Here is a 13,356-nt window from a genome sequence, read left to right as displayed (position 1 = left end):
GTAAAACCATAATTATAGTAATAAGATGTTCCGGCTTGCATTATGGTTCCGCTAGCTTGAGTCTGGTACATTTACAATGATGGTATTTCAGTGAATGAATTGAGTTAAACTATTGTGGACTTTGTTGGCTTAAATAAGTTTTGATAGAAAACTGTACAACTACACGAAATGGCAAAATATGATCACATATAAACATTCAAATTTGCAAAAAATAAATCAGCAGCCAGTTCATTAGACAAGTAATGGTAATAAACGACTACATATGATAGAACATAGCAACCCGAATAACAGTTAAACCAACACAACATAAGAGCAAACTGTAAAAATCATTTATAAAAGGAATTGATCCAGCAGATCGACACAAAGCACTCACTAAAAAAGCAAGCTCACCGGCCGAAACATGCGAAAAAAACACAAAATATCGATCTAAGCTAGACTGAGTATTCGCAGTTATTGCTAATCATGAGAAAGTAAAAGCCAATTACAAATATCCAATAAGTCATGGTTCAAAAATACTGACTAATTAGTGTATCCCTAGGGGATAAAACTCACCAAGTTGTTGATTCTTTAAAACACTAATTTGATTTCCTAATTCAGACATTGTATAATCTCTCTTTTAGTCGGGATACGCCCCTTTCTTCGGAACATATCTGACTTTATCAATAGATGCTTTTATCCGAAGAAAACGTAAACAAATCGTGAGAATGGCAGAGCAAGAAATCGGAAAGAAAGGAAAAACGTTAGTCTGAGCTTCATGTCACAATTATCGGCAATGTTTATTATATAATATAACAATTTACATACACCTCCCTCTGATTAAAGCAAAACAATGTTATGATATGAAATAGGTAATAATTCAGCAAAGGTTATAGATGCAAATGTCCCCCTTTTCCTTTTTTATGATGTGAAAATCCATGGATGGTACTTCTTCTTCTTTATTCTTCCGAATACGGAAGTAGACTCCTAGGTAGGAGTGTAAAACTTCCCGGAACTTGTGTGCTATGTACATATGGACTTAATTTAAAAATAATATGACAAAGACAATAACATAGATATATATACATTATGTACAGTGGCTTTATAGTTTAATAAGTTGCTGTGGATCCTTCAAATGTTAGAGTGGATATGCCACTTTTAAAGGATTCCAGGGTGTCAGACATGCATATTGCTTCAGGTAGTGAGTTCCAGTCCGAATTAGTGCGTGGATAAAATGAAAATTTATAGAAATCTTTATTTGTTGATATTTGCCTAAATTTATGTTTCCCCCTAGTGCGTCTTTCAGATATTGTTAAGTTGTCCTTATGAACTTCAACTAACCCGCAATTTATTTTATACAGCATAGTTAATCTAGCTTTTTTCCTTCTTATTTCTAAATTTTCCCATTCCAATGTTTTAATCAAATTTGAAACTGCTCCTGGTGATCTGTCTTTATAATCATTGAAGACAAACCTGGCTGCCTTACGCTGTACCTGCTCAACCTGAGTGATGTGTTGTTTTTTGTACAGATCCCAGACAGGGGAAGAGTACTGGACGACTGGACGGACAAGTGATGTGTACGTATGGTTTTTAACCTTACGTGTAAAAACCTTACGTGTGCAGTTTTTCAAGTTCCTAAGAAGAAAACCTAAGGTTTTATTTGCCTTACAAGTAATATTGTTTATATGTGTTCCCCAATCAAGATCATGGCTTATAGTTACGCCTAAATATTTACTGTCTTTTACTGCTTCTAAAACATGATTGTGCAAAATATATTCAAAATTGGAAGGTTTACTTTTTTTTAGAAATATGAATTACATAACACTTCTCAGGATTAAAATTCATTTGCCAATCCTCTTCCCATTTTACTAAACTAGATAAATCTTTTTGAAGTAATTGTGCATCAGAACTATTATTTACATTTCTATACAATAAACAGTCATCTGCAAAAAGTCTTGCATTGCAAGTTACATGTTCGGGTACCAGCGGGCTTCGAACCCTCAATCTCTGGATCTAAACGCAGCGCTCTAACCAATTGAGCCAAAGAAGATCTTCCCTTACTCAACTAGTTAGACCACAGTCATTTATAGGTCTACAACACTCTTCCCCCTTTTCTTTTTTTCGGGCTGCGTACCATCCATCCGAGCAACTCACAGGTCCACTACTGTACAACCCCGAGACTTCTACTCGGAAACCTTCTGGTCAGTTCCCTAGATGCCACCTAGAATTGTCGTGGTATCGTTTGACCAGCTAGTCAATCCTCATGACCAATTCTAACATCCCACTGCCAGGCAATATTCTATTTACAATTTTTGTACAAGTAGCAGATGCTCGCAGCGCCAATGATGTAAAAATCCATGGATGGTACCAGCAGGATTCGAACCCTCAATCTCAGGATCTAAAGGCAGCGCTCTAACCAATTGAGCCAAAGAAGATCTTCCCTAACTCAACTAGTTAGACTACCTTTATATCTCCAGGTTTACAACACTCTTCCCCCTTTTCTTTTTTCGGGCTGCGTACCATCCATCCGAGCAACTCACAGGTGCACTACTGTACAACCTGAGACTTCTACTCGGAAACTTTCTGGCCAGTTCCCTAGATGTCACCTAGAACTGTCATGGTATCCTTTGACCGGCTGGTCAATCTCATGACCAATTCTCACATCTCACTGCCAGGCAATATTATATTTACAATGTTTGTACAAGTAGCAGATGCTCGCAGCGCCAATGATGTTAAAATCCATTGATGGTACCAGCGGGATTCGAACCCTCAATCTCAGGATCTAAAGGCAGCATTCTAACCAATTGAGCCAAAGAAGATCTTCCCTTACTCAACTAGTTAGACTACATGTGTACCTTTATATCTCCAGGTCTACAACAGTTATGATAATGATGTGAGCCCGTGGTTAAGACCGATGACCACAGTGCTGAAGGTCCTGAGGTCGTTCCTCACTCGGGTTGCTAAAAATATTAGAACATCACAGGGGTGATTTTTATCCTGGCCCACACATCTCTGGTACCTAGACCGGAGTTTATCCTAGAATGGGTACTATATGGGGGCCTTGTTTGGTCAAAATTCGAAGTTCTGCTTCCTCCAACATATTCTGTCAGGTGCCCTAACATTCAACATTAAAATGTCAAAACCACATTCTAAAGAGTAAAGATTTTTATATAAAGTTAGGTTGCATAATAAAAACTTACAAGGAGGCTTGAATGAAAATGAGCTTTCAAGACACTGGTTGCTTAGATGAGGCAATGTTTTTATCCTGCACCAACGTACAGCATGCACCATGTTATACAATGTATAATATCTTTGATTTTATACATTTATAAAGTACATTTGACTTTATCACCACATAACAGATTTTGTACATTTTCAACAGTTCTGTAATTGTATTCACCTACCCTTGTCCAATGCTCAGTTTAGTTGAATAATCTTTATGAACTGTTCGCTATTTTGTAGGTATGGTCTATTGTTGCCAAAGAAAGGACAAACCAAGGTCAAGGTTAAAAGTGTATTCGGCGATGACAGTGATGATGTGAGTAATTATTTGATATCAGTGCATATTTGTGTTATTTAATAGGACATGCTGCTATAAAAGTCTAACTTGGCCTAATTTTATATGAAATTTTAACTTTTCTATTTTTGTTGTTAAAAAAGCAGTGCAGTTTGTGAATCATGGATAATTAGTTCACAGTGAATGTAATAACATGAGTACAATGTAAGTAAACACATTATACTTGCTTTCCTACCCTCTCCTTCCCCATGTGGGACATAATGCCACAATATATAAATAACACATAGCTGAGAGGGTGATAGAGCAGATTGGTACCCCGAGAAAACATTGTCAACTGCGGTGAAGCCAAGGTTGACCATGCCTTTTCGAGGGGTTCCAATCTGCTATATCACCCTCTCAGCTATGTGTTATTTAATTTATTATACTGAATGTCCTATCAGTAATGGCTTTTACAGATTATTTTTATTTTAAAAGTATTTTCTATGACGTCACGTTCATAACAACGTTACGGGCATAAGAAAAAAACGACAAAAGTCAAGCATTTTTATTTATTTTGTTTATTTTAACAGTCGATAATAAAATCTGAGCCAAAACGTAGAACTTAAGCATAGTATAATATTTAATTCCTTGATGTAAATTCAATTCATTGTTCTTTGAATTATCGATTTCTGATTGGTCTAGACGAGAGGGTAACATTCAAAAAAATTGTCACCCGCTCAGCCATGTGATAGAGTAAATTGACACCCTCGTCTTAGCCAATCAAAATATGGCATTTTAACGTGAAGTATAATAATACATTATAACTTTACTTCAGGGTACATTTATTATGAAGTTATGCACATGATAGAATCATGAACAAAAAATATACTAAATGTTTATTTTTACGAACAATATCTACATAATCTATGAGAAATGTTGTAAATATTTTTTAATACATGTATATATAGTTCATAAATGGTTGGTTCAAAGTTTAAGATTATCTGAAGTAGGTAATTTATCAGGAATCAAATTAAATGAGGGATTTTTTTTAATTTATTAAATTTCAGAATCTAGACACATGAGACATGCTAGAGTAATCTTGGTAGAATTTGAATGATTAACTGTTGATGAACAGATTGCTGTTTAAGCTCTAGACAGGAAAGCATCGGATGCATTTTCAGGGGTCATGAACATTGATATTATATGAATTAATATAAACCCTATTTTGCAATGGACTAAAAAGCTTTAGGCATATTAAAATGTGCTTGTTCACAAGGTACATGCAACTGTCTGCAGGAAAATTTTAACTTACAAACACCTAATTCTTACTTTCAAGCAATCTGTATTAATCTATTTCCTAAGTGATGATTGCAGTGCATATAAACAGTTAATACCATTTTCCAAGTCATTTAGTTTGGTTCAGTTGTGAAAAAACAATCAGAAATGGATGACAGTCATGGCACTGCCAGGTGTAACAATATTTGAAATAAAATACATGAAGTTTTACAATTTAAACATTGCAATACCAATACCAATTTTATTTTTTCAGGAGAGTGCACATGATGCTATTAACACTTCAATAAAAAATGCAGCACAGAAATCTAAAATTAAAAGACAGGTAAGTATTTATCTCATAAAGTATGTTCTTTCCTTCTGTTTGTTCAGCTGGCTCTCATAGTGAAATTTTTTTTAACGAAAATAAAAATTTTACTGAGATAATTTGAAGTTAGAAAAAAAACTTTGTTTCTTATATCTCCTTTCTTAATTTGATGCATACAAATGACAACTTATAAATCTGAATAAAATATGGTATTTTACATGGTTTTATTGGCCAAAATCAGCCAGTTTTGGCTACAGTTTGTAAATAAGAAAGGACCAAGCCGTGGTTTAGTGGTTAGTGCATCGGACTGCTAACACAAAGGTTCCTTGTTTGATTCCCGTTTGGGATGAAAATTTCAGGAACTCAATTTTCGGTTCTCCCTTGACACCATTTGCCAGTATGGTCTTGAGGAAACGATGATAGTCCGTCGGACGGGGACGATAAATGGCTGACCTGTGTTAAGAGAGAGCCATATCTCTTGCACGTTAAAGACACCCTTGTAGATTTCGCAAAAAGAGTAGGCTAATGCCGCTACAAGGCAGCACTCGCACCCGCAAAGTGGAAAGGGATTAATATAAGTTGCAAAACTTGTTTCCCAATCCACTATAAATAAATATGTTTAAACTAACCAAGCTTTAACAAAGTTTTGTCATATTGTCTTATAAAAAAACCTTTGCCAACAGAAACAACACACAACTTTATAGATTCATAAAATGTTCAATTCATTTCCATGTGTTTAGAATGTTTCAATGTATAAATAACTTGATAAATAATTGATAACATTAAAGAATCAACATTTTAAAAAGATATTTATTCTTTACAAAGGGAGCTTACTCATATTTATACATGTCATTTTTCAGACTCAACTAGAAATAGACAGGGCTCTAGAAGCTGATCCAACAGTATATGAATATGATAGTATATATGATTCTATGCAGGAAAAGAAGGCTCAGCAGGTGGCAGCAGTCAGTAGTGATAAAGCCAATGTTGAGAAAAAGGTATGGCACACACTGTTCAACGTCAACCTTCTAAAATATATATGTGTTAAAAATTACATATTGACTACTAGAAATTCAGAAATTAGTACATAGATGGTCTTATTTCATAGATATAAGAAGATATGGTATGAGAACCAATAAGACAACTCTCCATCCAAGTCACAATCTGTAAAAGAAAACCACTGTAGGTCAAAGTATGGTTTTCAACTGGGAGCTTTGGCTCACACTGATCAGCAAACTATAAAGGTCCACAAAAATGACTAGTGTAAAACCATGCATTCAAAGTTACAAGCGTTTACACAATGATTTATTGTTGCTATTGTTGACAAATTAACAATAATGTGAGTTTAACTATTTCATTTATAGGGGAAACTTCATACATGTGTATAATATATAATTTATCAGAATGCAGTTCTTATTATTGTTATACTTAAGGAGTCAAGTTATTCACATTAATAAAAACCATGCATTAATTTCTGAATTAACAGTAATAAATGTTTAGTTTCAAAACTCTGAAATGATTTTATTTGTTAGCCATGAGACCTGAAAGAATATTATCAATCATATATTAGTGGACTCCACAATGTATAGATCTATCCTCAATCTGATAATTCTTAAAACATCCATTCAATAACAGTATTGCCACTTATATAATTAGCATCTTTTTTTTCATGAAAAATGATAATTTTCAACTAATCATTTACTGTAAATTCAGAAATTATTGCGAGGTTTTTATTATTGCGAATAATGCGACAGAGTTATAAACGCAATAATTAAAACTTGCATTTTGTAATATTTTAACTGAATTAAGCATGACTTTTCCCAAAATCATAAAAATTAAAATCGCATTTAAGTTGAAATTGACAAAATCGCAATAATAAATGCACGCAATAATTTCTGAATTTACAGCAGTTATTTTCTTTTTTAAAAGTCTAAATACATTAGTGGATTATTGAAAGCATCAGAAGTAAGAAAAAGAGAATTAGAAAGACAACAGGAAAGAAAAGTACAGAAGGAAAGAGAGACAGAAGGGGATGAATTTGCAGAAAAGGAAGTGTTTGTGACAGGTGCATATCGTCAAAAGATGCAAGAAATGCAGGAAGCTGAGGAAAAAGAAAGGCAGCAGGCTCAACTTGAAGGTATAAAACTTTATAATAATAAATCATTTTATTAAAGTTTCATGTATTAAATAACAATTGAACAATATACAATTAAAGATATACAGTCAAACCTGATTATACCGGACCCTGAATAAACCGGTTTTCTGTCCATTCCGGCTGAAGTCCCAATTATTTTTCCTTCAAATTCTTTCTTAAAATACCCTTGGTAAACCGGCCCCTGCGTATTCCGAATCCCGGTCGTATGATGCAGTCCCAATTCTCTTAATTACATTATTTATTACCTGTCGAAACTGGTTTGCCTAATTAATTTTAATGATCGATATGCAATCAAAAAATATTGGTTGAAACAACATTACTTTCCAGCATAATCAATTAGTCAGGTGTGAGATTACAATCTTACAGTAGTGAGCTGTATTATTTATTAAATCATAATAAACGTGTCAGTTATAAGAAAAGAAACACTGAATATATCTCGGATTGAACTTACATTGTATTAAACTTGCATAAACAAATTAAAATTGCGGAGTAAGATAATATTCTGGCTTTTTAATCGGCCATTCCAACGTTTCAGAAGTAAATTGAAATTCTTGTCTAACAATCAAACATCGCGAGTGTTATGATGCAAATGCAAATAATGAAAAACGAAGTGAATGTATTTTAATTCATCTGACAGATATAATTTACAATCAGAGAGAACTTTTAAATGCAAAATATTGGACGTCACAAAACATTACTTACGGTCAAAACGGAAACCTGAATAAACAGTCTCACTGTCCAAACCAGTCCTTTTCATTGTCCTGTAGCTGGCCGGTTTATACAAGGTTTTACTGTACACATGTACAATATTTAAAAATAAAAATGCCTTATGAGTCACTGTAAAAATGAATTACAAAGTTGTATACATACATACTAATATCCTTTTAAAATCACATTGAACAGTTTTATCATAATTCTTTTTTAATACTGACTAGAAAAACTTTTAAGATTGAAAATAGGTGGTAAATATAGCATTCACATAAGAGCTATTCCATTAAAATGTATGTGGAAGGGTAGGAAGGGAAGTTTAATTATTAAATGTGGGTTTCTGATCAGGTGATAAGATATTGTGTAAAATATCATTAAATTTATAAAATTTTTATGTAATTGTAGCCATGTTAGATGTCAAGAAGCAAAACGACATGACTGGTTTCTATAGATACCTGCTGAATGAGAAAACTGGGGAAAATGTCAAAACAGAAAATGAGAAGCCGGAGGTATCAGTCAAAACAGATGAAGAAAAAACTTCTGAAAAACCTGACGACAGCGAAAATACAGCTAATAGTTTACCAATGTATGTTAAAAATTGTAGAAATATTTGGTTCATCTGTCCCATATTAAAAAAAAAAATGTATAAGGTAGTTTAGCATGATGTTGAAAACAGATCATCTTAAAACTTAGTAGGCTATTTTATCATAATATAACATAAAACATTGTGGTATTAGTGCCAATGAGACAACTCTCCACCAATGATGTGTTAATATTTACCAACTTAGGGTTTTTGTCAATATTTTATGCAACTTTGCTGTGCAAAATCTGTTTCAAACACATTTGTTAACATTTATTTCATAAATATCAATTAAATGAAATCCAAATATAAGAAGAAGATGTGGTATGATACATCAAAGGGATGGATAAAATAGGTCATATTCCTGACTTGGTACAGGCATATTATTTTGAGAAAATATGGGATTAAACTTGGTTCTATAGCTAGCAAAACCTCTAACTTGTATGAAAATCACATAAAATTCCATTATATTGACAACGATAGGTGAATAAAACTTTACAGATATAATAGGTAAAAATGTAAACAATAGGGGTAAAGCATTCAATGCAATACAATGTAGTCAAATAATGAATTGATGAACAATATGGCAAAAATTCATTTCACAACATGATATTTTTTTTGCTATTAGGTCATCAGAGAAAACTGATATACTCAATGAGAGTCATATTTTATTAAATATATAGTACACTTATAAAATGCTTCAGGTAATCTTGTGCTTAAATATGTAAAAGGACAGATGAATATTTTGTTGAAGTTGGCAGATATGAAGCACTGACAATTTTTAAATCATGATAATGTTAAGACATTTTTACATTTCAAACTTGTTAAAGTCTAATTTCTGCCTCTTGGTTTTGGAATTTTCACTTGTTAACTTATTTATTATTTTCTTTTTAATTCAGAATAAAGAAAGAACAGATAACACAGAGAGAAAACAAAGAAAGGTACTTGGCACACTGCACACACATCTTTAAGTCATACCTTGTTAAATATCTTAATTTGACATCTAAATATCTTGTCTGGGTTGTAATCAGGGGGATGGTTCCAGGGGTTGGAACCCCCCCCCTTTTTTAGCTCACCTGGCCCGAAGGGAAGGCAACAGTTTAAAAATAAAATGATTTTAATTACTCAAAATGGTAACTTTCTCAGCCATTGCTTATCTCTTATGTTTCTTTCGGTTCTAATGTGACGATACTAATTTGAATAATTCAGGACTCATTTCTGGGATTAGTTTTGTTTATCAAAGTCACAGGAAAACATCGGCTTTTCAATATTTTACCTTTAATAGTGTAAGAATATTAATAAAAATAGTTACACTTAATTTATTTAGCATGAATATCATTTAAATTTACGATTTAGTGTCTGCGGAAGAGAATTTTAGGCATGCATATTACATAGTAACAAAGCATGTGTGTTAATAGTGAAAAAAATTCTACGTAAATTAAATCAAGTATTAATTTAATTTCAAATCATAAGTGACAATTGTCTAAGCTGAAAAGTAATTAAATGATGAAGACTGTTGGTATGGAATTTTAATTTCTTTATAATATTAGTTCTGAGCTTGTGATTAATAGCCAGGTGTGAATTAAAAACACAGGTAAAGAAAGAGATTAGCAATCATTAGCCAATAGTTATCTGAAACATTAATATATTAGGATGGCCCTCAGGATAGACTTGCTACATGTCCCTTCCTAATTATTATTATTTTTTCAATTTTGCCCCTTTAATAGTTTTACTGCTATAACTAGGAGATTACAATTATACTGACATCTGCAAGGGCAATCAGTAGGCTGGCACTTATCAGTAAACATATAAATTACTAAAAGAGAAATATTAGAAAGGGAATTGTACATAGTAGCAAGTCTACCCTCAGGATTATAACACTTTACTTGAGTGGCATTTTAATTACATAAAATCGATAACAAAACAAAAATATGTTCAAAATGGCAATTTTAATACTCAATCTCAACCAAATGACCGAAATTGTTTCTGTTGAAAAATAAAATTTGACCTAAATCCCAATAAATGATTTAAGACTTGATTTTTCAAATTCGTCATGTCTGGCATATATGACCATTGGAACCCCCGTTTACTCTGGATTGGGAACCCCCTCTTTTTAAAAGGGCTGGATCCGCCCCTATTTCAATCAATTTCGTTTTTTTTTCTTGAATTAAAACTGAATAGAAGGAATTACTGTAAACCAACTTATTGCAATCTATTTTCACGATTTTTGCAAATAGAAAAATAATACAAAAAGAAATTGTCTCCAATACCGTATGTAAAACTCAGATATTTCCTTATTAAACTTTACCAAGTAAATTAGAAAATCACACAATTAAATAGCCATGAAGTGAACAAAATAGGGCAATAAGTTGGCATACAGTAGCTTTATGTTTAACTTAGATGTCACAAAAAAACATTTATGTCAATATTATAGATTGTTGGGAATAAAAAAAGCATAACTGACAATCTATTTGTTTGCATTGATAAAATTGATTATTTGAAAAATTAGAATAGAAAACTGATATACACTACTTGTAGGAAATAATCAGTCAATTTGTTCATCTCTTAATTTGACCATCTGTTTATGTGTTCATCTTACTGGAACTCAATCTCATAAACCACTGAATGACTTAGTTTTTGGCGGGGTTCATGTTGTTTATTATTAAGTTTTCTATGTTGTGTCATGTGTACTTTTGTTTATCTGTTTGTCTTTTTAATTTTTAGCCATGGCGTTGTCATTTTGTTTTGGATTTATGAGGTTGACTGTCCCTTTGGTATCTTTCGTCCCTCTTTTACAATGAAACATAATATCTAGTGGTTGCTGACATTGTTTTATTAGGTTTCCCTTCATCAATTTATAGACATGCCAACTAAGGTCAGGCTATTTATGGTAAAAAAAACTGATAAAAAAATTCTAATATTTATTTATTTATGTTTGATTCCAGGAAGCAATACAGACAGAGAAAGTCATCATCTTCATCATCATCAAGGTCTTCGTCAAGGTCAAGGTCACCAGAAAACAGAAAAAGGTCATCACCAAGACAACAGAAAAAAGAAAGTTTGAAGTCCTCAGATGAAAGTGAAGATGACAAGAAAACAAAACTTAGCTCAAAAGAGAAAGACCATTCTTCAGGAAAGGATTCAAATTCTAAAAAACAAAAAGACTCATCAGAAAATGATAAAAATAGATCTGAAAAAACTACTCAAAATAAGAAAGATAAAAGAAAACAAAGAAAAAGGTCATCATCCGGGACAAGTTCAAGTGATGATGATGGTCCAAGTGCAGCAAAGAAAGATAAGAATGAAGATAGTAAAGAAGTGAAGAAAGAAACTAAAATTGATAAAGAACTGACTATAGAGGAAATAAAAGCTAGATTTGCTAGGAGAACAACGAAAGACATGATTGAATCTGCTAGAGAGAGATACTTCTTACGAAAGATTGAAAGAGACCAAACAAAACCTTATATATTTAGGAGTGATGAATAAATCATTGAAATGTATGCATTGTCATTGTGCTCTTTTTATGGTGAACATGTGTAAGATGAGAAACATTATAATGGTCACACAAATAAATGGAAGTTTGACATAGAGTCATTTGGAAATAAATTAGGAACTTCTTACTGCAGGAAACAAAGTTTTGGAACAAAATAAATCCCCAAGAACATGAAGAATGGTCATCAATGCAATACAAATTTCTAAACCTTGGGTACCTATGGATGTATTTTATGGCTTTATATACATATCAATAAATTCCCATGCACACTTCTTATACATTAACCTCTTTTCTAAGATTTATAAAAATAAAACACTCCAGTCCCCGCTATGTTAAATAATATCACAAGGACATTATTTTTAAATAGAAACATAAAATAAGGCTTTTTCTATACATTTCCCCAGGATTTGGCATTGGAATGTCAGCAGTTTTCTAAATTTAAGATAAAACTACACAGATAAATAGGAGTTTTCCATACAGCCCACTAGAAATACATGTGTTTAAGGTCTAAGCTGTCTATTAGACATTGGTGTAATTTGTTCCTGATTGGAAAGAACAAACAAGAAAGTAAGAACACTAGGTCAATGTCATATAAATCAAATGAGAAATACATGTACACCTTACAATCATTCAATACACTAGATATAGTGACCTATTGCTTATTTGATTTTGATTTTAAACATATTTATTCATTAAGATATGAAAAGGATTGAGCAACAGGCACAGCCTATAAAAGCTCTCTCTGTAAAACATGTACAAGGTATAATTCAATTACAACAACTGTATTTAAATTAATGCAATTTGGTGGAACATGCATGCTACTTGTGAGCACACACGAGCAAAATATATTAGCAGTGTTACTTAATAAATGCAAAGTATATTTAAATATATAGGCAATTAATCATCAGTTATTTAAAGTACCTTGAAACATTCAAATATCCTTTATAAGTCATTAGAAATATATATATATGGCTTGAAAGAGTGCAATAAATGAATAAATGTTGGAGTGTAGAAAAAAAACAAAAAAAAAACTAGATGAAACAAAAATTAAGTAAGTTTCAAACAAATCAATGAGTATCACTGATATATTTCTGAACAGATTTAAAAATAGCAATATTCATATCATATTAAAATAATCTGTTTTCAAAAAGTAGTAATTCAATATTTATGTCAACATTATCAACAATGGAGTAAATGGAATCAAAAAGGATCTGTCTTGCATCATTATACTTAGGGCAAATAAAAAAGAAATGTTGGTTATCCTCAACAGGATGGTTACAGTTTGTGCAAATAGTGTTCTCGGATAAGAACTGATTAAACAAATGAGATTTAAGGTTGCTAGCATTAT

The 13,356-nt window shown here is 32.3% G+C and overlaps 1 protein-coding gene across 1 annotated transcript; it reads left to right on the top strand.

The window, feature by feature from the left end:
• Positions 1-635: 635 nt before the first annotated feature.
• LOC134728209 (nuclear speckle splicing regulatory protein 1-like) lies at positions 636-12,015 on the top strand. Its single transcript, XM_063592724.1, has 8 exons — positions 636-739; positions 3,439-3,514; positions 5,022-5,090; positions 5,933-6,070; positions 7,002-7,209; positions 8,341-8,521; positions 9,415-9,456; positions 11,461-12,015. Exons 1-8 carry the CDS (start codon positions 705-707, stop codon positions 11,999-12,001), a joined length of 1,290 nt encoding a protein of 429 aa, XP_063448794.1. The 5' UTR covers positions 636-704; the 3' UTR covers positions 12,002-12,015.
• Positions 12,016-13,356: the final 1,341 nt, after the last annotated feature.

The sequence above is a fragment of the Mytilus trossulus genome, chromosome 8, assembly GCF_036588685.1.
Source record: "Mytilus trossulus isolate FHL-02 chromosome 8, PNRI_Mtr1.1.1.hap1, whole genome shotgun sequence".
Classification (NCBI taxonomy): Eukaryota; Metazoa; Mollusca; class Bivalvia; order Mytilida; family Mytilidae; genus Mytilus; species Mytilus trossulus.
This window is presented reverse-complemented; position numbering and strand designations above follow the sequence as displayed.